We start from the raw sequence: 24,029 nt of genomic DNA, 5'->3' as shown, positions 1-24,029 counted from the left end.
GGGCGTGTTGCGAATTGGTCGGGCCGTTTGTGCAGTGGATTGTTCATTGGGACCGGCGCGGCTCTGGTAACTCCACTCGGTTACGCCGGATCCGAGTCAGTACCTGCGACTCGGTCCGGACAGAGTCGGCCGAGGGTGTGGTTTTCCCCTGTAGTTGGATGACGTGGATATTTATGTATATTGAAATTAGGCAATTGACCCTTCCCCACGCCGTCAAAGTATTGGTGACCATGGTCCGCGAAGGGACCCGTGACCTTCGGACTTATCCGCGAGTCACGACCTAAATTCCGGGTGTTCGGTGGGAGACGACTCCACTGCTCCACCTAGTGGTCGTTTATTGCCACCGACCCCCGACCCACAACAATATATATGCATGTATGTATTTATTTAGGTATATATATATATATATATATATATATATATATATATATATATATATATATATATATATATACATATATATATATACATATATATATATATACATATATATATATATATATATATATATATACATATATATATATATATATATATATATATATATATATACATATATATACATATATATATATATATATACATATATATATATATCCATATATATATATATACATATATATACATATATATATATATATATATATATATATATATATATATATATTGTTATGGGTTTCCGCCGCGTTCAGCGTGTGGACGACCCTTCAAGCCAAATCTCCGTCGCGCGCCCACCGAAGGCCGCAACCCAGTCGTGACTTTTCGGACCAACCCCGAAATCCAGTCACGGATGCCTTAACGCATCATAAAACTAGCCAATTATTCTGTCCACGCGCTACAGGGTCGATCGCCGAATTATCGATATACCTAATTATTCGCGCGGACAGAAATACCGGGAGTTTATACCACGACGGGACTTGTACGAAAACGAGCCGCTTTAGCGTGCTCGTTTCGTGTGTGAAGCCGAGCGGTTTTGAATCGCCAAATCCCGTCGGATCAAATGATCACTATTATTGGCCTTTTTGCCAGTTAATTCCCGATACTTGCCATGTCAGTCAATACAGGAAAGGGACGCAACGAGCAGGTTCACGTTCAACAATGGGGGAATTTATTTTTACACTCGGCACGTAAGCATCAATGGGGGGATTGGGACAAGACACAAGCAAAAACCTACAGCCGATACTTATTCAATCATGTACTGTCATGCACTTAACCATTTCTACTTAATAAGACAAGGCGCCACAGACTTTCACGTAAAAACTCAAGGAAAGAAACGGGCTTGCGAGCCTTTATTAATAACTCAGAGGCCTGGTTGAGAGAGGGGCTCCAAGAGGCCGCCCTGGTGGCGATTCGATGGTCTTCGGATCGGCGACCCTTGGTGTCTCCGCTCGGTCCGGTGCGTCGCGAACGCGCCAGTCGCTTGGGCAGCTTGACGAGCAGCTTGTACGGCTGGTTGGTCGACCTCGGTGGCCCGGCTTCGTCGCGGCCCCTTTTTGGCGAGCCTGGCCGGCGACGCTTCGGAGGAGCGAACAGCTCCCTTGGTCTTTCAGAGTTTATGCTCCTCTAGACCCGTTCACTTCTCGGCATCGCCCGACCGTATCGGGGCTGTCTGCCCGGACCCCCGCGCTCCGATGCTTCTGCTAGCTCCGACGACTCCAAGCTCCACCGGTGAACGACCCGTGAACAACGACGAACAACCACCTCCGCTCACCAGCTTCACCACCAACTGCTCGTGTCGGTGTCCCATCGCGCATTTTTATCGCCCCAAGGGGAGAAGCCGCTGTAGGCTTCGCCACTCAAAATCGGCGCCTTCCCCCTTTCACCTTTGAACCTTCACCCCAGGCTGGCTCCGCCCCTTTCAGCTCTGATTGGCTGATTTTTTTTCCACGGCAGAGCCCGTTTTGATCCGTTTATGCAAATCGGCCGTTTCACGGCTGTCTGTACACGGACGTTCCGATTGGCTGGCTTTTTCCAAGGCAAAGCCCGTTTTGATCCATTTATGCAAATCAGCCGCGAAACGGCTGACTGCACACGAAGGCTGAAATGTGGTTATCCTGTCGCGCCGCGAGTTCGTATCGACGGCACTTTGCCGCTGTCGGCCAGGCGGGCGTGATGGTGTCGCGATGTTGAAGGCACTGTGGTGGGGATGGCATAGTTGTTGAGTTGTTGTTGAGGAGATGTTGTTTGTTGAAAATAAGAGATAGAAAAAGAATAACGGCTAACTCAAAGACTCACAGCCCAGCACACAAATAAATCCCTTTACACATCAGTGGGGATTCCTATCCTGAAACACTTACTGATTGAAATAACTGATCTCTGGGGAACCTGAATGGTGTTCTGTGAATTTCCACCACCATAACACTATGTATGTTTGTATTTATGTTTATATATATATATATATATATATATATATATATATATATATATATATATATATATATGTATGTGTATGTATTTATGTAAGAAAAATACATGTATGTATTTTTGTATATATATGTATATATGTATATATATATATATATATATATATATATATATATATATATATATATATATATATATATATATATATATATATACAGTCATGCGCCACTTAACAACGGGGTTACGTTCTGAGAACCGCGTCGTTAAGCAACGTCGTCGTTGTGCGAACATCTTTTTTTTTTTCGTTTTCGTTTTCGAACATCGTACTTACACAAAACTCGCCACCTTGGCTATATGGTATAGCCTATTGCTCCTCGGATACAAACCTGTACAGCATGTTACTGTACTGAATACTGTCGGCAATTGTAACCCGCATCCAAGAGAGACTGAAGACGCGTTAGTTTTACCTTTGTGCTGTTCATTACGGCAATCGGTGTTGTTTGCAGCAGGTTACAATCTCCTCTCGCATCGATTCTAGAAAGATGAATAAATAGCGTTTGGATTTTATAAATACGTTATCATTGCATCGATGTTATAATTTATAAATGAAGGAACGAGCTCCTGTCAATTGTGATATATATTTTCGGAACAGTGCGATTGTTTTAACAACATGAAAAGCTTCACCAAAAAGAAATCTGTGTTTTAATTTCGACTGTAACAACGATTTATTCGCGGAATTCTTCAATTCAAAGGTAATTTACTTGCTCGAAGGTAAACGTGCAAACATATGTTCAGTTTGAAAGCCGATTTCCTTGAATCCCTATTTAGCACGACCCTGCTTTTTTCGCGATGACATTTGATGGACCTCAACAATCGCATTATTCCAGGGCCACACTGTCGTTTATTATCATTATGAAATATTATGTACTGTACAGCGTACATAATTGTACGTGCTATTTATATACGACTGGCAGCGCTACGTCGGCTACATCACTCGGCGATAGGAATTTTTCAGCTACATTTTTTTTTAATTTTTTTTTTTTTCAGAGCTGGCAGATACGTCGTATATGCGATCCGTCATTGCCCGGAACGTCGTTCAGCGGCGCATGACTGTGTGTGTATATATATATATATATATATATATATGTATATATATATATATATATATATATATATATATATATATATATATATATATATGTATATACACAAACACAAATATATACCATGAGGCAGAATTTAGCATTGAGTATCTGGCGACAGACTTTCATCAATCAGCAATTGTTGTTAATAAAAAAAAAATTAAATCTTCTTTTGATTTCTTTAAACCTTGACTGTATTTACCAGACACTTGGAATGTCCGCTTTGAGTCTGGGAGGTCGGTAGTTGAAACCCCAGTCAAATCATAGCAAAGACTTTTAAAATTGTGCGTCCTCCTTCATTGCTTGATGCTCAGGATTTTTAAAGGATCGAGCACAGACAAATAACCATCGGTTGGCAATCATAGTTCAGGCTTTATGGGCCTAATGGCTTCCTCCTGCATTGAAGTTCCTTGTAAATGAACTCATTTCCCTTTTAAAATGAATGCAAGATTTCAACACAGTTCAGCATTTAGAGTTTAAACTACCAGCATAAATGGCTGTACTCCAAATTATTTGGCAAGTTATTTTTAATCCTTTCGAATTTCCACTCTGTAGAGAGAGTTAACTTGGAATGATATCTCATTTGGTTATTGGCTTGTGAAAGTGCTTTGGAGACATTTTAACACTGACAAGTTCCTTTCCTTTGTCAAACTTGCAACATAAATATTATATCTGACGTTAATCTCAGTGCATTTTAGTCCTTGTTTGTACATCCTTTCTCATATTTTGTGAAATCTTCTGAGTTCCTAAAAAATGGATATATCTATTTGTAGCATTGTGAGCTGTCCACTCATCTGCCGATGCTCCTTCTGAATAAAATTGATTTTGTTGTCGATTAAATTTTACATTAACTTGTCATTTCCCTCATTAACAACTGCTCCAAATCATCGATGGTTAAAGCAACAAAACATGGGTTTCGATGATTAACATGCATAACTGTGTGGTGAGTCTTCCTCCAAAACAAGAGTCATATTTAAAAATCCGGAGTGTTTCAATGCAAAAGGAATTTGCTGATACTTCACGCTGTTTGCTGTCATTTTCTCCTGCTCATTGGTGTTCTTTGTTGGCTTTTTGTTAACTGGCATCATACAAAGCAATGTCGTGAAGCTGCGTAGGCCGGTGCGTTTTACTGTCAACACCAACCCACCTGGATTTTCCCAAAGTTTTGCTCTTACGCCCCCACGACCAGAGAGAGATGAGCATGCTACAAGGTGATAAGGTTTTGACTTTGTTTTGCGTAAAGATTTTGCTTCAATGGATCCTGCAAAAGTTGTAAACTCTTTCTTTGATGCGAACCCATTTGTATAATAAGGCATAACTAGGAATATGGGTCAAAGCTTTGATTTCCCCACATTTTGAAACCAAAACCAAGTGCTGGCCCAACAAATTTAATTATCTGGGACGTATGTGAAGGAATACAAATTATTGTTGATTCCACAACCTTACGAATCTTCCGAATTAATCTCAGCAATGGCTGGAGGCCTTATATCTCAAGGAAGAGGTCAGAACCGTCTCTCCAGACATGATCTCGGGCATTTGACACAGTATGACCACCTGTTTTGTTTGCCAAGCATAGCTGCCTGCACCATACAAGGTCGCCTTCATACATGACTTTCTGACATCTTCCACTTATGCAGTCAACACGTTGCTATCAATGAAACGCTCTCCTCGCCTCTCCCATTGGAGGTGCGAATACCCCAAGGCAGTGTCTGACTCGAGTCTTGTTCCCCGTATACATAAATGACATCTCTAATGCATTGGAAAATCTGATTCTTCCTTTTTTCACACAACTCCACATCATGTCATACAGCACCCCATCCCATTGACAGGTGGACAGCAGGTGCATCACTCTCTGATGGTCTGGAGTTGTTAAGTTGCTATTCTGAGAAATATCAGTTTCAACCCTCGTATATCTCACAATCTCACCCTATCACCTTGGAAAGATCATCAAACGCACCTGCCTATCTATTTCCATGGCCAGACCCTGGAAGAGTTTCAGTCTCTTAAACTTCTGAGCCTTACCATGTATCAGCCATGTCCTCTCCTGGGCTGACCATATAAATCGTAAAGAGAGCCTCCAAAGCAAACCAATAAGTCGCCAAAATAATTCTAAGTCATTCATTCAGCAATCAAAACTATTCATGACCGACAAGGCCTTTATTTGTAGTTGAATGGAGTATTGCTTTCCTCTATGGGCTCAAACTGCCTATCCTAGATTCAGTGGGATCCAAAGCTTTCAATATTATTGACATCAGTCCCATGATGAATGGTGATGCCAAAGCTCAAGGCCTGTTTACTCTCACATCTTTCTGTTTGTTGGGGTTTTTTAATCCACGGTCTCGCTCCTTTTTATTCTCTCAACCCTCTGACCCTCCCCAGCTCCTCCTCAATGCACACATTCTTCCAATCACCTCCTGCTGGTTTGACTACTAAATTCAGGCTCACCACATGCCTCCACTCTTTCGATCCTCTTTTCCTCTGTTTGTGGAACCATCTTCTGAAGAGGGTTGAATCGCACTCTTCTCTCTAGGTCTTCAAACAAATTGTTCACCATGATCTCGTGTTATCTCCGACACATGATAGAGTTTGACTAGAGCTTTCTGATGTGGAATGTGATACACCAAAATGATCATGATCTCCTGAGTTGATGAGGCTAATTAACTACAAATACTCTGGAAGACTTCTCATGTTTTCAATGCACTCCATGCTAAGGTGTATAGAGCAGCTTAATAAGTCCTGTGACATGACATACTAATTACAAAATATATAATAAAAGGAATGATAGCATTGTAACAATGCATATATGTTCATTAATACTACTAATATTAATAACAACAATAATAGTAGTATAATTTGACAAGAATAATAACGAATGTATAATCCCCACCCTGGCCCAAGCACATCTTGGCTTGGTGAAAGGCAAGCTAATGCTCCAGCAGTATAGCAGGCAGGTGTGCTACAAGGCCATGAAGAACAATGAACATTTGGTCCAAAGGACCAACAGGCCACTCGTAACCCTAAATAACCCAAATTTCTCTTTCTTGCAGGTTCCTGTTTTCTCCCCTCCTTTTTAACTGTTTGTTCATTCCCTTACTTATTGTGTCCAACTGTGTCCCACTGCCATTGCTTTTTTTTTTACTCTGTCACTTCACTCTTTCATAAGCCTCAATTTTGGATAAAATAAGTACTTCACTTACTTAATCGATAACTAGAAGGGCACTCGGTAGAGCGCATACCTTCACCACGTAATGCCTGATCCACAAAAACATATTGGGCCCAATGCATTTTTGAACAATAACATATCAGGCCCAATAAATTTTTGAAATATGCTCTATATCGTTTTTGGTCCTATCTCTCAATGGTGAAGAATCGTTTTTAAAATTAAATAATTCTCGTATCCAGATCCGGATTCGGATCTTCACCAGAATTGAATCAATTTGTCCTTGCCACACACCCAAACAGTCCACCAAGTTTCGGCTGAATTCTTCCACAACTCTTTGAGATATTGTGCTATATATTGATTTAGCACGATCTCTCAATGGTGAAGAATCATTTTAAAAAATTATCAGATCCAGATTCGGATCTTCACCAAAATTGAATCAATTCTTCCACGTCACACACCCAAAATGTACACCAAGATTAGTCTGAATCAGTCCACAACTTTTTGAAATATTGTGCTATATATCGTTTTTGGCCCAATCTCTCAATGGTGAAGAATCACTTAAAAAATTCTCAGATCCGGGTCCGGATCCGGATCTTCATCAAAATATAATCAACTCATCCTTGTCACGCACCCAACCTGCCCACAAAATTTCATCCAAATCCGTGCACAAGTTTTTGAGATATCCTGCACACAAACAAACAGACATACAGAAAGGGGTGAAAACATAACCTCCTTCCTCCTTTGGTGGCGGTGGCAAATATTCCACATATAGTTTTTGGCCTGACCTCTCAATGGTGGCAGAGGTAATAATACAACAAGCATAATACAACATTTATACAAAGTGGCAACAGTCCATTTGTGGTTCTTCTCTTGTACTACTTCGATAGAACATGTAACTATTTTTGAAACTATTCACTTCATAAGTAGTGTAGTGTTAAGTACTCCCCTCCCACTCTCCTCCTAACCTCACCCTCCTCCACCTCCACGTCTCCTTACAGTTTTTGAGATTGGCTCATTAGAGCAAGTTGGTAACTGATGCATTTCCCAAGGAGGTACAATATTGACAAAAACTCAACTGATGTCTGGTTCGACAAATTGTTTTCCATTTACACTACTTTGTACACATCTTGTACTTGGTAATTGCGAGTCAGAGCAAAATGCAGCCCGAAGTGCTTTTTTGCCATATAATGTGGGAATAATATAAACAATGGCCGAATCAGATGTGGAAAATTAAACCGTGCATCGAGTGGATTGAATGCTTACTCCCTTCTTCCATTCACGTCACCCTGAGGCTGTACTCTCCAAGGTTAGGTCTCTTGCTTGCTGAGGATGTTGAGGCGAAATCCACAGAATGTGGAACGCATGATGATGGTATTGGAGATGGGTTGCCGTCGCACTGAGCGACTAAAATAAATGTTTTATAAAAGCACGATAATTTTAACTTTGACACTGATGGTATGGTTGCTTTTGATGTCACAATTTTCAAGAGGACATGTGAATGAGCATGTAGAATGAATTGAAACCCAGCATTACCTTTGACATCAAAATTTGACTCCACTGAAAACGAGCAAAGTAATCAGAAAAAGGCATCAACAGCTTTCGATGGCATAATGGCTATAACCTCAATTTGCTCAAAGCAGTGTGTTTTTTATTGGATGAAAAAGGTTTAAATGGATTTCATCTTCATATATGCTTGCTAATGCATGACAATAAATGTGCAGAATGACATATTGCAAAAAATGGAACTTCTTCCTGCTCTCAGAGCAAAGGCATGATTCAAAAATGGGTTTCACATTGTTATGTGTCATCTCAGCAGACATACCATTACAGGTATGTTAATAATACAATGAACAGATGTGATCATGTCACTGACATAACAGAGTTGCTTCTGGCAGGTGACGCCGTCATCGAAAATTGTGGGGGATCTCGCCCAATTTATGGTGCAGAACAATTTGACCAAGGAGGAAGTTGAAGAACGTGCTGAAGAACTCTCCTTTCCTTTATCAGTGGTTGAGTTCTTTCAGGGTGCAATTGGGATTCCTCATGAGGGCTACCCAGAGCCACTCCGCAGCAAGGTAAGGGATCTGCACGGAAAGGTGAATTTGCTGCATATCGTGTTACTTAAGGTGTGGTTATTTCACCAATACAGTCAAAAGGCTGTTTGAGGTTTCCATTTGAATCGGTTCCTTTATTATTATGTGCACTTCTTGGCGTTGGTGTATTTGAACTAATCATTACTCCTTACCCCAAATGCTTGATGAACTTGGACCATGATATGCTGTACGATGCCATTATGATGTCGTTTTCATGACCCACTGCCTGTCATGTACCTATGCGCTTGCATTGTTGGCACTCAGCACGGAGGGAGTAAGGGTTTTTGCACATTGTTCTGGGCCTCTCCTTGTGGTGGATTCCATTGACTGCTTAATGAGTCGCAAGACGTATTTGATTCTGATAACACGTATCCACCAAACAATGCATCATGGCCTCTCGTGGCAAAGATGTTCACACTACGTGATATTCCATTATTGCAAGCACAAAATAGAATCAACTCTACGGAGACACGCATCACGTCTTCTCTCATGCCATTACCTCACTTAATGCTCACTGTGATACCGAGTTCAAAATCTAATGCAACAGTGGACCTCCTTCACCCCTCCCCTCCTTTTATCCACCTTTGTCTTTTCACTTCTGCATTTTCCACTTTTTAATGAACTACTCATTCATGATGTGTGCATTTGTTTTTGTCTGCCTGTTCCCCCTTTTTTACCCTCTATCTGTCTGTAAACTTATTGACCTTTAACGTTTAGTTCCTTGAACCGAGACTTCTACGTGTAAAAGCATATTTATTTTGAAGATCATTTGAGATGCACTATATTTGTGGAGCACGTCATAGAATCGTGCATGCCCTCAATTCACAGACTATGCTCTCTACAATTTATATATTACAAAACTCTGATCTTGTATGTATGTATGTATGTTCCTGAAATACAGCCAAAACGGTACAGGATAGTGCAAAAAAATTTGGGCCACCTTACTCACCAATTTCCTACGGTGCGCAGTATCAAGTTTCGTTCAAATCGGGCAACGAAAAAAAAATTAAAAAAAATCAATTCCCGATTCAGTAAAGTACTCTTCGGGAGTATTTGATCAATGCAAACAACTTCTGCGGTACAGTTCGCTGGAGCTATCTTTTTATTTTTATTTTTGAAATGATTTTCTTGCGAACTGGTGTCACAACCGTTCACGGATCGTCTCGTACAACATAAATTACACAGGAAAGAAAGATGCTGGATTACTCATCCTTGATCACCAAGTTGAAAATATTGAGAAGCATCACAAGAAGAATCATATAACATACAGTGTATATATATATATATATATATATATATATATATATATATATATATATATATATATATATATATATATATATATATATATATATATATATATAAATATATATATATAGTTGTGGGCCAGGGGTCGGTGGTGAGAACGACCACTAGGTGGGGAAAGCTACGTCGTCTCCACCAGACTCCCCGGAATTGTAGGCCGTCGCTCGGATAACTCCGCGAGCCGGCGGGTCGTTTCACCGACCGTGGAACGTCAATATCTCTACCGCATGGCGTAGGGTTCTTTTGACTTGATCCAATGTACCTAAGTAATCACGCGGTCTTGGCTACCGGGGATCCACACCATCGGAACGCTTGGCCGAACCGGATTCACTCTACCGGCAGCGGTAAAATTACACCGACCGACTACCACTCTGCCACCCACCTTTCCGGCTCGGATGCAGTCGAGCGGGCCTGCCCAGGACGTCCCGGCTACAATTGTCCGATTTCCGGGGATAACACCCTGCCTAAATTCAGATCCGAACCATGCTGGACCAATTCAAGAAAGGACGGAAACGAACTGGGGGACATTTCTAACAAGTTTTATTTACAGTAAAAGACAAAGGCAAGACTTAACTCCACTATGCAAGCAAGGAATATTTACAATGATTCAAAAACACTTATTCAGTTCTACTTCAAGACAGGCCCACACGCAGACACACACACAAATGAAAATAAACCCAGAATTCTTTATTGGACCCTTGCAGCCGAGGAGAGAGACAAGCTGGGGGTCAGAGTTCGGATGGGTACCTGGCCGTCGGAGAAAGGGGGTACTCCGTGTTGCGGCACCTTACAATGGTCGCTGGTTTGGTCCCCAGTCGCACGTGTGGGACTCAAGGTTCGTGGCGGAGCTCGGGTGGTGAATGTCTGGGGTCCACGGAGGGGATCAGGGTCGTTTTCCTTCCTTGTAGAGGGCCAGCAGAGACACGTTCGCCGCCTCGACGACCTTCTGCTCAACCCTCGTGACAGCAAAAACCCAACAAAACTCTGCTCTCAGAGAGTGCTCGGGGATTTCTTTAATCTCCCTCAACGGGGAGGGGCCCTTCATCAAATACACCTCGCTGTCTGCCTTTGATTGGACAGGGTCCCATAGTCCACCGTTCCAGGGCGCGGCCTTGGCACCTGCCGGGAAACCCCACCCACTCTTCCATGCGGGTTCATACTTGATGAGCAACAGTATCAATGTTGCAAAGGTCATCATGAAAGAGTTACAATGTTTGTGGGAGCCGAGAAACTGGAACCGCGAGATCTTGCCTTGGCACGTCAGGGTGCGAGAAGGCAGCTGGTTGGTGGCGGATCGTGATGGGCCGAGGGGTCCTGCAGATGGGATGGTTGTTAGATGGCTTGTTCGATGTAATAACCTAACTAAAATAAATCGCAACGCACGCCTTTGATTCTCCCACGAGACAAAAGGAAGGGGATCTGACTACACACATACTTAACGACATAACTGACTTTTGGGACATCTTCATGTTGTATGCACATGGTTTCCAGATCCGTAACAATATATATATATATATATATATATATATATATATATATATATGTATATATATATATATATATATATATATATATGTATATATATATATATATATATATATATATATATATATATATATATTTATATATATATATATATATATATTACACAAACACACATACACACACCTGAGCTGTAATTATACCCAGCACAGTGACGTCATGTCTCAAATCTGCCGTTCCATGACAAATGTGGCGAACACTTTTTTTCTTTTCAGTTTAATTCAAACTCGTTGATGTCTTGGAACATAGTACAAAACAAGAATTTGTGGATTTTCTTTAGTCAGTTGTCTGCTACGCAAGCACAAATATAAAAACAAAAATCATATCATGTATACCTTCAATACATTAATGCCAGTAAATTTCAGTATTTGTGAACCCGTTTAACAGAAATGGTGCAATTGCGCCTTTAAACTCCAAATAATGCAATGAATGATCTTACTTTTATTAATGGTCCCAATTGCAGTTCACACATTTTCATGGGGTATGCTGGGTTATGTTTTTGGCCAAAATTTTTCATGAACTGGCTGGTCAAACCTGATGCTTTTTAAAAATTTTTTTTTTGGACAAAGGGTTGATCTTCACATAATAGCTAGAACACAGAAAGGACAAGGAAATAAAAGAACAAAAGGAACAATATAAATTGGGGTGGAGGGGGTACACATCAACAGCAGGGTAGAGGGACAAAATATAATGAGACTTTGAGGAAGAAAGAACAGGGAATACAAAGAGTAAGGAGAGGGAGAGAAGGCCGCAAGGGTTGAACAAACCTGATACTGAGGTGTTAACTCTCACTTACAAAATTGGAAAGGAAAATGGGGAAGAAGCAGAAATAGAACAAAAAAATTGAACATTAGTGTGGGAGTGGAGGGGAACTCCATAACCTGGAAACACAGGAAAGGGGTGGGCTTGGGAGGAGCTAATGAGGGATGGGGATGACCTGAGATGATGGTAAACGGAAGAATGAGATTGGACAAATTGAAGAAGTTGGATTGAAGAAGTTGGTTCCACAGGTATGAAAAATGAGGAATTAATTGGTGGAGGTAAACAGTAATCCAGATTTTGGGAGTTTCACCAGAAGTGGTTTACTGGCAGGTAAATGTGGCCTGCAGAAACCAGTAGGGGACAGAGCCTGAAAAGGGCAGATGGTACACTTAACAGAAAGGGGGCAGTGAAAGATCGAGTCCACCAACCTGTCCACGATGGGAAATGTTTGACTGAAAGTGGCAAGAGTTTGTAATTTGATCAGGGTGTTGGTGATAATTCTCCTACTAGTCGCATACGACACCGTGACATCTTTAACATCCACCAATCCTGAGTGCCGGCAGACGGGTCCTCGGCCTAATGTCCGAGAGACAAACATTGATGCTTTATCCTTCCTGCGAAACACGAATCGGACAGTTTATAGTCGGGTCGGAAATCAAACCCAAACGAGACAGCTCAAAGGTAAGTATGCTCCTCTCTTCACCATCCTGTCAGACAAAATAGTGCATTATATCACAAGTTAGTAAAACTTGTAATCAGGCAGTTTGGGAATGGTTGCAATCTATTGACTTCTCGTGGCAAAGATGTTCACAAAATTTGAGTCAAAATTTTATCTCCTCGGCTAATTTGAATTTTGAGAATCATGAGTGAGTCATGAAACTATCATTTTTATACATCTTCCATCTGTTCCATTCTCGGCGGTCTTTGACGATGTCCTTCGTGGTTTGCCCAACACCCCTTTAATGAATCACTTTTTCTTTTCTTTAACGTTTTTCATTTCACATTTCATTCAAAGCAATATATTGTAAGGGAGCCGTGCGATGCTTTGCCAGGAACTAGTTTATTGAGTAAACTTCAGTTTTAACCGAATTTGCAGCAAACACCCCAGCACATAATAAATGCCCTGCTTAAACAAGCGAAGCAATAACCTTGGAAAGGAAAAGATAATCTAATATACCAGTTATAATAACATAATACTGGTCAGGTTTTAAATAAATCTCAATAAACACTGAACTAATCTGTGCTGTATTTCATTAGCAACAGCTCTTGCCATGGAAGTCGGGGTTAATGTCTCTCACCTGCAGATTACTCCAGATGGGGTAGGATTCTCTTATTTATGCTGGGCCTTTTGGAAAACGTTCACATTTTTGCTTCTTAGCTGCTACTCATGTGTGGCACCAGGTGTGGATCCATACATCCATCCATCCGTTGGGACCACACTCTGTGCAGAGCATTGATGCTGCCTAAGCAGTCTCCTTGGCTATTGTGCACAATCCTGGACAGGTCACCACTACAACACAGGATACCAGCAAGCTGGCACTCATTTTGTCAACCTCGGAAGGATAACAGGCAGAGTCAACCCCAGCTGGTATTAATTCAACAGCCAAGTGGGATTTGAACTCAGGATCATAGGATCCCAAGCCCACCACCCTAACCATTAAGCCCACACCAGGTATTGGTGTGGATGATCTTTCTTTTTGTGCCCATTTCCAAATCGCCTTACATTTAACCTTCCCTGTCTCGTACCTTATCGCCATTTCAGAATCGTTGGTATATTTATTATTATTATTATTATTATCATGATTTTTATTTTCATATTTACTTGTATATTTTATTATATTTATGCTTCCCTCATTGGTGGGTGACCTGGGCTGGACGAATAGCCTAGTGGGATGCACACTCGCCTTTGAGCAGTCTAGCCTCGGTTTGAATTCCAACCCAGCTATAAACTATCATCCCAGTGTTTCACAGACGGTGATTCATCAATGTGTGTTGTGTGTCCCTTGGATGGACGTTAAGGCCCGGTCACACCTTGACGTTTTAGCCAGCGATGGCAACGTGTTAAAATGTATGTAAAACGCTGGCTTACGTTGAACTTTTGATGTTTTTTTTTAAAGATTCGGACGTATTCATAGCGACTTGGTCTTATGTATAACGCATTGGTAACTACACAGAACGTTTCGTTGTGTTATAGATAACTTATACCAACGAATGCTGAACCTGTTGGCGGCCTACACAACCGATGCCCAACGATAGTCTAACTTAGGCATAGCGCGTTGCACGCATCGCCGACGATGTCGTGGCGTAGCCTATTAAAAGGCTGACGCACAACGATTCGAATCATAACTGCCGTAGAAATGGAAGGGTCAAAATCGCGGTCACACCTTGGCGATCTTGCCACCGTATGCCGACGTAACAAAAAGTGTGTCTAAAACGTTGGGGCACGTCGAATACGGTATGGGTAAGTTTGGTATGCGCGAGTAGAACGCTAAATACGCTATCATACGTCGTAGTAAGTAGAGTACGTCAAGAAATTTTGAACATGTTCAAAATTTTACGACGTACTCGGCGTATGACACACGTTCCGCATGCGATGAGGATAAGTTTTACACACGATATGCGGACGCTTACACACGTCCACAAAGGCTCCTTATAAGCTACTCATAAGTCGAAACACGTCGCGGTAATGTCTTTTTTACGCGAAACTTATTTCTAACTTATGTTTGACGTGCTTTGAACCAATTCTTTACGTAGCCCCAACACACATCGACGTATGTAGACGTATTCCAATGACGTCTTCCGGTCGACAAAAAAAAAAAAAATTAACGTGTTTCTAGCTTACAACTGCCATATAAAGACGTGTTCCCAGCGGTTTTGGGAATTGGTATATAAAAATGGTGTTCATAAAAGGGGAACCCAACAGTGTTTTCGAGTCCTTTTTGAGTCGATGTCCATGTCAGCAGTATCAGTATCAGTATCAGTATTAGTATTAGTATTAGTATTAGTATTAGTAGTAGTTTGTTCATGTTGGCAGTAGTAGGTGAGTGTGAGGGGGAGGGTGTGGGTTATGATGGATCGTCCTTGCGTCCGCGTGTCCATGGGTAGGTTCATAGGCTGCCACTCAACGATTTAAATGGCTGCATCTCCACAATTGAAAGTAGACGCTTGCGCTCAACAATTGGATTTTTTTTTACACTCAACGACTTTTAAACGGTACCACTTGTGGTGTAGCCTGCGGGCATGCAGGGCGGGGCATGATGATGGGAGGAGGGGTCGTCATGGTCGTCGGGTCTGCAAGTGATATAAGGTGTGCGCGCCGCCTGAGGCGCTGTAGTAATGCTGGAGTCGCCCAGCTTGTAAGTGTGCTGAGTACGTAATAAAAGGACGGTGGTGGGCAACGTACGCCCGCGCTCCCGCTTGTGCAACACAGCTCGGCTCGACTGTTCCCTCGCTCGTGCCTGCCTGCTAAGCATCTTCTACACGACACAATACCACTCAGCTAGTTTCATTGTTTACAATGAACGATTTAAATTGCTGTCACTCGCCTTTGTTTTTTTTTTTGTTTTTTTGACGCTGGGGTTTGGAAATTTGAAACGTTTCTTCTGAACGTGTTAAAACGCTCAAACTCGACTATTTTAAATAGACGCTGCCGATGGACAATTGGAATCATAGCCAAGCCAGACATCGAAGTGTGAACATCCTCGTCATGCCGAAGAAAAGTTTGAAGAATGCTGCAAATAAGTGTCCTGGCCGTAGCCGTGGACGCTGTCGCAAGGACGATCCATTATACCGACGTCTTTCAGCCTATGATTAACTTACAAGTAGCATGTGTTGACGTCTGTCAACGATCGCAGACCGTGCCTACAACTTGTGGCCAGCGTAGCGGAACGTGTGAGTCATACGCTGGCATACGTCGTGAAATTTCAAGCATGAAAAAATTTGAGGACAACCGAAAAGTACAACGTTTAAAGCCAACGTACAACGATGTATGGCAACGTACTACGACGTATGCCAGCGTGCTCTCAATGTTATCAAAACTTACACATAACGTATTCAACGTGTGCCAGCGTTTTAGAAAAAAAATTCAAAAATCGGCATACGTTGGCTAAAACGTCAAGGTGTGACCGGGCCTTTAAACTGGGCGTTAGTTGATGGCCATTAAAGATCCTACGGTGTCATTTATGAAGAGTGGAGCTCTCACGGGCACCCTGAACAAATTGTAAATTCCTGCTCTCACGTGGAAGAGGCACTGCATCAGTGACACAGCTGCACCCCCAGCAATTGACTCTACCCTCAGCCATGTGCTGCATATGAAAGAAGGAGAAAAAAATGGGTGACCTTTTTTCAGTAGGCTCTTGTGATGAAGTTTATGCTTTAATTACTCTTAAATAGAGTTGTCTCTGCCTCATTGTAGCTTTACCCCAGCTGGAGGTTGCACCTGTGTGGGTAAATCCCTTCTCGCATTGCAGCGTTTGTTTGTTCTGAATAGTTCTTATAATATTAACGTTCTGCAAACTGAAAGTAAAACGGTTCGAGAGACGAGTGCAATTGTAATAACTTGGATAAATAAATGGATGCAAAGAAGCTGTTGAACAAAAGGTGGAGATGGATAAATGCTCTTGGTGGAGGCAAGAAATTAATTAATGAAGAATTGATCACCAGATTATTATTCATTTTGATCAGTCTCTTGGTAATAAAAACTGTGCTTCCGGAAGGAGGGACGCTATTGATTGAGGTGGTGAAGCAGGTGTAACGCAGAATGGAAGGGTGATGAAGGTGCAAAATTGAGTGAAACGTTGAGGCAGTTCAATTATCGAGTGAAAGAATGAGACAGTGTGAAAGATTGAATGAAGGAGTGAGGAAATTGAAAGGCTTGAGCAGAAGGGGTGAGTAAGATGCAGGATTGAGTTAAAGGCGAGGCAAGTCCAAGGCTGAGTGAGTTGGCATGCAAAGCAGGTGCAAGATTTAATGAGGTGTCTGTCAAGTAGGTCGAAAATTAAGTGCAAATAATTAGCCTTCTCAGAGGAGATAACTGTAACCACTCTCATCATTATTGGCATCTCCAGTGATGAGCCAGAAACAGAAGGCATGTTGCTCTTGTACAGGTCTGTGGCCTCGCTGTTTTGTAACTGCCTCTCATCCGGTCCAGCTCCCTCTGCTCTCTCAGCCCTCTGACCCTTCCCAATTCCTCCAGGATGTTCGCGTTATTCCAGTAACCCCATCCTGGTTAGAATCCCAAAATCCAAGCTTACCGCCCACCTCTGCTCTTTTCTCCCAGTCATGGAACTGCTTTCTGGAGATGGTTTAATAGCACTCTCCCCTCCAGATCTTCAAGCAGTTGGTGCACAACTATCTCGTCATCCCCCATTCCTACCCATTATTTTTTTTTCTAACCCCCATTAACCCGACCAAAGTCAACCCTTTTACTTGTTGGTTTCTTCCCCTCCTCTCTCTCCTTATTGCCCCACTGTCAGCACTCTTCCTTTTTGCACCCTGTCTCCTCACTAGCTTTTCCCTGATCTAACATTTTGTACGTTAAAACAATAGAACCGCAACTTCGCTTTCCAAGTCTAACGCTGTCCGGGTGCCATGCAAACTTCATGACTTGCACACTAATGTTAGTTTTGTTGGAAATATTAACTCGAAAAATGCAATGTTTTTATTGTTTGCGGTACAATATAAAGTCATTTTCTTGGTGCTGCATTATTTCACCGAATATATATATAAACATATATATATATATATATATATATATATATATATATATATATATATATATATATATATATATATATATATATATATAGACATATATATATATATATATATATATATATATATATATATATATATTTTTTTCTGTAGTCTGTTGGAACTATAACACATCAGATCAGGATTATCAATATTGTTTGTAAGCATTTGTAATTTGCAGATGTTGAGTGAAGAATCAAAAGTTTGTTCATCATATTGATTTCACCTTTTTCACACACATGATATCTTTCTGCAAAACCTTGTGGTAATCTAATGGCTGTGTCTATGTGTGTGTGTGTGTGTGTGTGTGTGTGTGTGTGTGGGTGTGTGTGTGTGTGTGTGTGTGTGTGTGTGTGTGTGTGTGTGTGTGTGTGTGTGTGTGTGTGTGTGTGTGTGTGTGTGTGTACAAAATAACCGCTGGACTATTTGAATACGTTTCATCCAGAGGTGAGTGAGGTGGCTGTGCTTGTTGGTGGACGTGTTATATTTAAGGTAAGATGTGCATGATTTAATATATTATCATATCATTGAATATGTGATGGGAGTTGTAACTGTGCGATAATACATTAAATCCTCGAGCGAGTGGAGTCTGATTAGTGATGGTGTATTGATGGGTTGATTGACTGCCTGGAATCAACTGTGGATGTGGATCGACTGATGTAGAAAGGAACTATGTTTTGAGGTTTACAATTTAAATGAAGTTGAATAAAGGATGTTGTGAAATTAACATCATTTACAGTAAATCCTTTAAATTATATTATATATCAGGAATTGTGTAAGCCTGGTGTTTGCTTCATGGTTAGGGTGGTTGGCTTGGGATCCTAGGATCCTGAGTTCAAATCCCACTTTGCTGTTGAATTAATACCAGGTGGGGTTGACTCAGCCTGTCATCCTTTCGAGGTCGGCAAAATAAGTGCCAGCTTGCTGGTATCCTGGGTTGGAGTGGCGACCCGTCCAGAATTGTGCTCAATAGCCAAGGAAACTGCCTCGGCAGCACCAACACTCTGCACAGAGTATGGTCTCAATGAATGGATGGATCAGGAAGTGTGTGTGTGTGTGTGTGTGTGTGTGTGTGTGTGTGTGTGTGTGTGTGTGTGTGTGTGTGTGTGTGTGTGTGTGTGTGTGTGTGTGTGTGTGTGTGTGTGTGTGTGTGTGTCCATGTTCATAGTTATCGCCATGCTTTTCGAAAAAAAACCGGGGGGATATTGTCATCGGGTCTGTCTATCTGTCTGTCAAGCTATCTCCTCCTCAACACTTGTGCAGAAATTCACCAAACTTCGTAGTAACACACCGCTGCATGCAGTGCGAGCACAATATCATTTTTTTCCTTCACTCCCTGGGGCCCTGTGGTGGAGTCAAAAGGTGAAATACCAAAAAATGCAATTATGGGCACATTTGATGAAACTTGTGTATGCAATCAACATTATGAGACGCCTGAACTATGAAACGAGTTTTTGTATTCGACCCCTGGTTCATGCCCCAGTGTGTGGGGTCTTGGGGTCACAGGGATCAAAACAAGATTTTTTTTTTTGATGTTCTTTTAACAAAAAATTTGATATTGGGTCATTCCTGATGGAACTTTTTGCCATCTTTCAACTTTTCTTGAGGTGAGAAACGTGGGGATTTGCAATGGCCTGGCAGGAGACATCGCTCTAGCTTTTATTCCATCATCTATTTTTTCATGTTTCCTAAAATTTCAAGATTATTCTCAATGTGCGACTCTTTAATCAATTTTGTGGTGTCTTTTCTTTTTTGGAAGGATGATTAATTTTGTGCAACATAAGGATGTTTGCGGGTTGCTCTGTTTCCTTCCTCTCCCATTGCTAGCTCCTCTTGTTCATTTGTCTCCTTATTATGCCCAGAATTGTCCCAACTCCCCCACTTCCCACCCCAGCCCTCCCCCATCAGTGCATTGCCTTTCTTCCATGACTGACCTCTTACACCGCCCAAAAAAACATGCAGAATAGGTTATAAAAGGGATTTCATTTTAAAAACAACAAGTCTGGAGACGGCGATGGTTCACGAACAATTTACACGGTTCGCCTTTTTTATTTTTTGACCTTCGAGGGGATGCCACGGGCAAACTGGCGGGAATCGAGAAAAACGTAAATTATGAAAGTTGTAGTACTCGAAGAGCACTACTTGCATACCAACTTTCATTCGAAACAGTTGAAAACTCTAGGAGCTCGATGCCCAATTTATTGATTTTTTTTTTTGACATTTTCTAAGTTCATGACCTTGTGACCTTGACCTTGGGACAAAAATGAAAAATCGAGCTCCGTGGGGCTATGCAGGTGCCATTGGGCTAACCAAATACCGAAACCTCTGCCAGATTCGACAAACCCCCTCGGAGATGTAACTTGAAACCGGCTACCCCCTAAAAACACGTTTTTTGGGCGTGTCTCCGCCCCTAATGGGCGCAGCATGCCCATTCTCCGGAAAACACAACTAGATCATGATACAAACCTCGCACCCTAATTTTATCAAGATCGGATCAAAACCCATGGAGTTTTGGGACAGACAGTGCAGCATTTCTGTCTGTACCTTTCTGGTAACAGCTCGGGACAGACAGACCAACACACACCCATAACAAATATAGTGGTCACTTACTGACTCGTGAACCAATTATTTTATTCTCCATATATGAAAAAGCCATTATTTAACGGAAGCAAGGAAGGCTACAAGCATCTTGGCATTTGCACAGTGAATAGTTAAAATAAAATTCAGAAACAAGATTGAGCTTTACAAGCAACACTAATTTATGGCATTATTACTTTGTTGGACCTCCTTTAGCTTTCTTGACAGCTTGGCACCTGCTGGGAATGTATGAGATTAAATTAAGAATGTATTCGACTGTAATTTCCTTGATCCATCCACGCATCGTAGAGGTCTGAAACTCAGCCATGGTAATTGACATCCGTTGAGTTAATTTTCTGCCTATAATGTTCTCAGCAGTTCTCAACCGAGTTGACATCATGAGAGCTTCTTCCAGGCCAAGATGGTGTGAACCCCAGCATATAATGCAAGTCGTCTTTCAGCTCAATTGGGAAAATGCACATCTATCAGGTTGAAAATATGTGTATTTGTAAATGTCGTAAATAGTATGGAGTGACATAAAAACGTTCTGCCTTAATTTAGTCATCTTCGTAGCACTCACTGCTTGGGCCACGTGGCAAGGAGCACAATAATGTTGGAAAATGCAGTTTATGGCTCATCTCATGGTTTATGGCTCATTCAAGAAAATGCAGTTTATCGCTCAAAGACATCTCAGATTGTAGGCATTAACTGCTTTTCTACTTCTTGGATATACTCCTGAGCTTTCACGGTTCTAGAGAAAAGATGAAGGCAACAAACACCATGGTGGGAAATGCCTTCCCACTCCATCTGGTAATGTTGATGTCGACCAGTACCCCTCATGCAGTCAGGTTGGAATTCTTCTCCAGTACATTGCTGAACTTAATGTGGCAAAGAATATAACAACATCCTGCTTCTTATTTTGTTCATTTGGCAGGCTCTAGAGTGCATTTCAAGTTTGCCATCCTCGTTTTTTTTGCTACACTGCTTCTTGAATTAATGGAGACTTAAGTATAGAAGACTATTTCAGACAGCATGACTGATCACAGTCAACCCAGGATGGTCCTCTCAGTGCCCGTTTCATATCGGTCAACGATGCTGCTCCGTGTCTGAGGCAAAGGCACTTCAACATTCGAACTTCTGTTCTTGTAGAAGCCATCTTTTGTCTTCACTCATTTGTTCACTTCATTATGCCATCTTCCTTGTTCCTTTTCAGGAGTTGAACCACAGTTGACTGGTTAATTCTAATCTCCATGCAGTTTTGTCATGCTAAGTCCCTCTTTACTCAAATAAACAATCGCAGCTTTCTTCGATGATATCAATTCCACTTTCTTGTCCACTGAGTAAGTCCAGATGCAATAAACACAGATGAACGATAACTGACACTTTGCTGTAGCAAAAGTACCTTGCTTTTAAAATTATTTTTGAATGATGATGCAATATTTTGCAAATAATATTGCATCATCATTCAAGACTATTTTTTGAATATTGTGTCAGCCAACTTCCAGGTCCTTTAAGATCCCATGGTGTCCTTCGCAGAGAAGGCGCGCTATTTCCTGCACCCTGAACAAATTCCAAAGTCCTACCATACATAACCTCAGTCAAACATCAGGCTTGTCCAGACAGTTCATGAAAGACTTTGGCCAAGCTTCCTCCGACTAACCCCACAAGAACATGGAAATAATCGTGGCTGTAGAAGAAGAAGAATAAGAAGTAGTGCTTGTAATATCCACTGACCACAAAGAAAATATGTAAGAAGCAGTGGTGGATTTTTGTACAGTAAATAATGATATATTATTAAAGTAATCAGCACCAGTTACATTAATGCAAATGATAAGAAACCACAATAAAAGTTGGAAATTAGTGAATATGTGAAATTCGTTTTCATCAGGATGTTCCCTTGCTTGAAAATCTATGAATGGGTTCAGAATTGCACCAAGGAAGCAACTTTCAACAGAACAGTGTGTGAAGATCCAAACTCTGCAAGAAGAAGAGTACACGATGAAGAAAATAGCAGAGAATCTGAAGATCTCCTGCAATGGTATGAGGTACACTTTTCAACGCCTGAAATAAACTGGTTCTATACAACACAAGAAAAGACCAGGAAGATCCAGAAGAACCTCCCAAGGCAAGACAAGCACTTTAAATTGTTCAGCTTATGCGCTAGAATAAAATCTAATCAGCAGCTCACAAATGAAATGAGAGCAGGCCTGAACATTAACATCTCATACAGCACTGTACACAGAAGGCTGATTGCAGCAGGTCTCCATGACAGAGTTGCAGCAAAGAAACAACTGCTAAGATCACAGAATAAGGTGAAAAGATTGACATTTGCAAGACAACACTAAAGGCCCTGCCACACCTTGACGATTTAGCCAGCGTATGCCTGACGTATGCAAAATTTGGCTAAAACGCTGGCACACGTCGAATACGTTATGGGTAAGTTTGTATACGTTAAGAGCACGCTGGCATTCATCGTAGTACGCTGGCTTTTTTTCGTAGTACGCTGGCATACGTCTTTGTACGCCGGGGTGTTAGACAAATTTTCCATTCTTGAAATTTTCCGACGTATGCAAGTGTATGACTCACACATTCCGCATAACACTGGCCATAAGTTGTCGGCACGTTACGCGATCATTGACACACGTTACTTGTAAGTTACTCATAAGTCGAAACACATTGAGGTAATGTTTAGCGAACCCAAAACTTATTTCTTACCTATGAGTAACGTGTTGTAGGCACGTTACGCGATCGTTGACACGTCCACACACGTTACTTCTAAGTTACTCATAAGTTGAAACACGTCAAGGTAATGGTTAGCATCAGTGTTCCAGACTCCCTGGTTTTTTTTTATTTTTTATTTTTTTTCTTCGGTATGACGGTGATGTTGACACTTCGATTTCTAGTGCGGTTATAATATAATATAAGTAATAGGCTGTTGCTCAACGATTTAAATCATAACCGCACGAGAAATCGAAGTGTCAACATCACCGTCCTACCGAAGAAAAAAAATAAAAAATAAAAAAACCAGGGAGTCTGGAACACTGACGCTAACCATTACCTCGACATGTTTCGACTTATGAGTAACGTACAAATAACGTGTGTCAACGATCGCGTGGCGTGCCTACAACTTATGCCAGCGTATGCGGAACGTGTGTCATACGTCAAGTACGTCGAGAAATTTTCAACATGCTGAAAATTTCTCGACGTACTCGGCGTATGACGACGTATGCGAGAAAAATACGACGTATGCCAGCGTGCTCTTAACGTATACAAAACTTACCCATAACGTATTCGAGGTGTGCCAGCTTGGTTTGGCAAATTTTTCATACG

At 41.4% G+C, this 24,029-nt stretch overlaps 1 protein-coding gene across 2 annotated transcripts in view; it reads left to right on the top strand.

The window, feature by feature from the left end:
• The window catches only part of PC (pyruvate carboxylase), a 587,030-nt gene that overhangs the window by 495,868 nt on the left and 67,133 nt on the right, over positions 1-24,029 (top strand). For both annotated transcript variants that reach the window (XM_085877423.1, XM_085877424.1), the window contains one exon: positions 8,565-8,744. In XM_085877423.1, coding sequence (XP_085733549.1) covers positions 8,565-8,744 — 180 coding nt within the window. The remainder of the gene's footprint in view (positions 1-8,564; positions 8,745-24,029) is intronic.

Source organism: Eptatretus burgeri, chromosome 4 (genome assembly GCF_056783735.1).
Source record: "Eptatretus burgeri isolate ZD-2024b chromosome 4, Ebu_testis_v1, whole genome shotgun sequence".
NCBI classification, from domain to species: Eukaryota; Metazoa; Chordata; class Myxini; order Myxiniformes; family Myxinidae; genus Eptatretus; species Eptatretus burgeri.
This window is presented reverse-complemented; position numbering and strand designations above follow the sequence as displayed.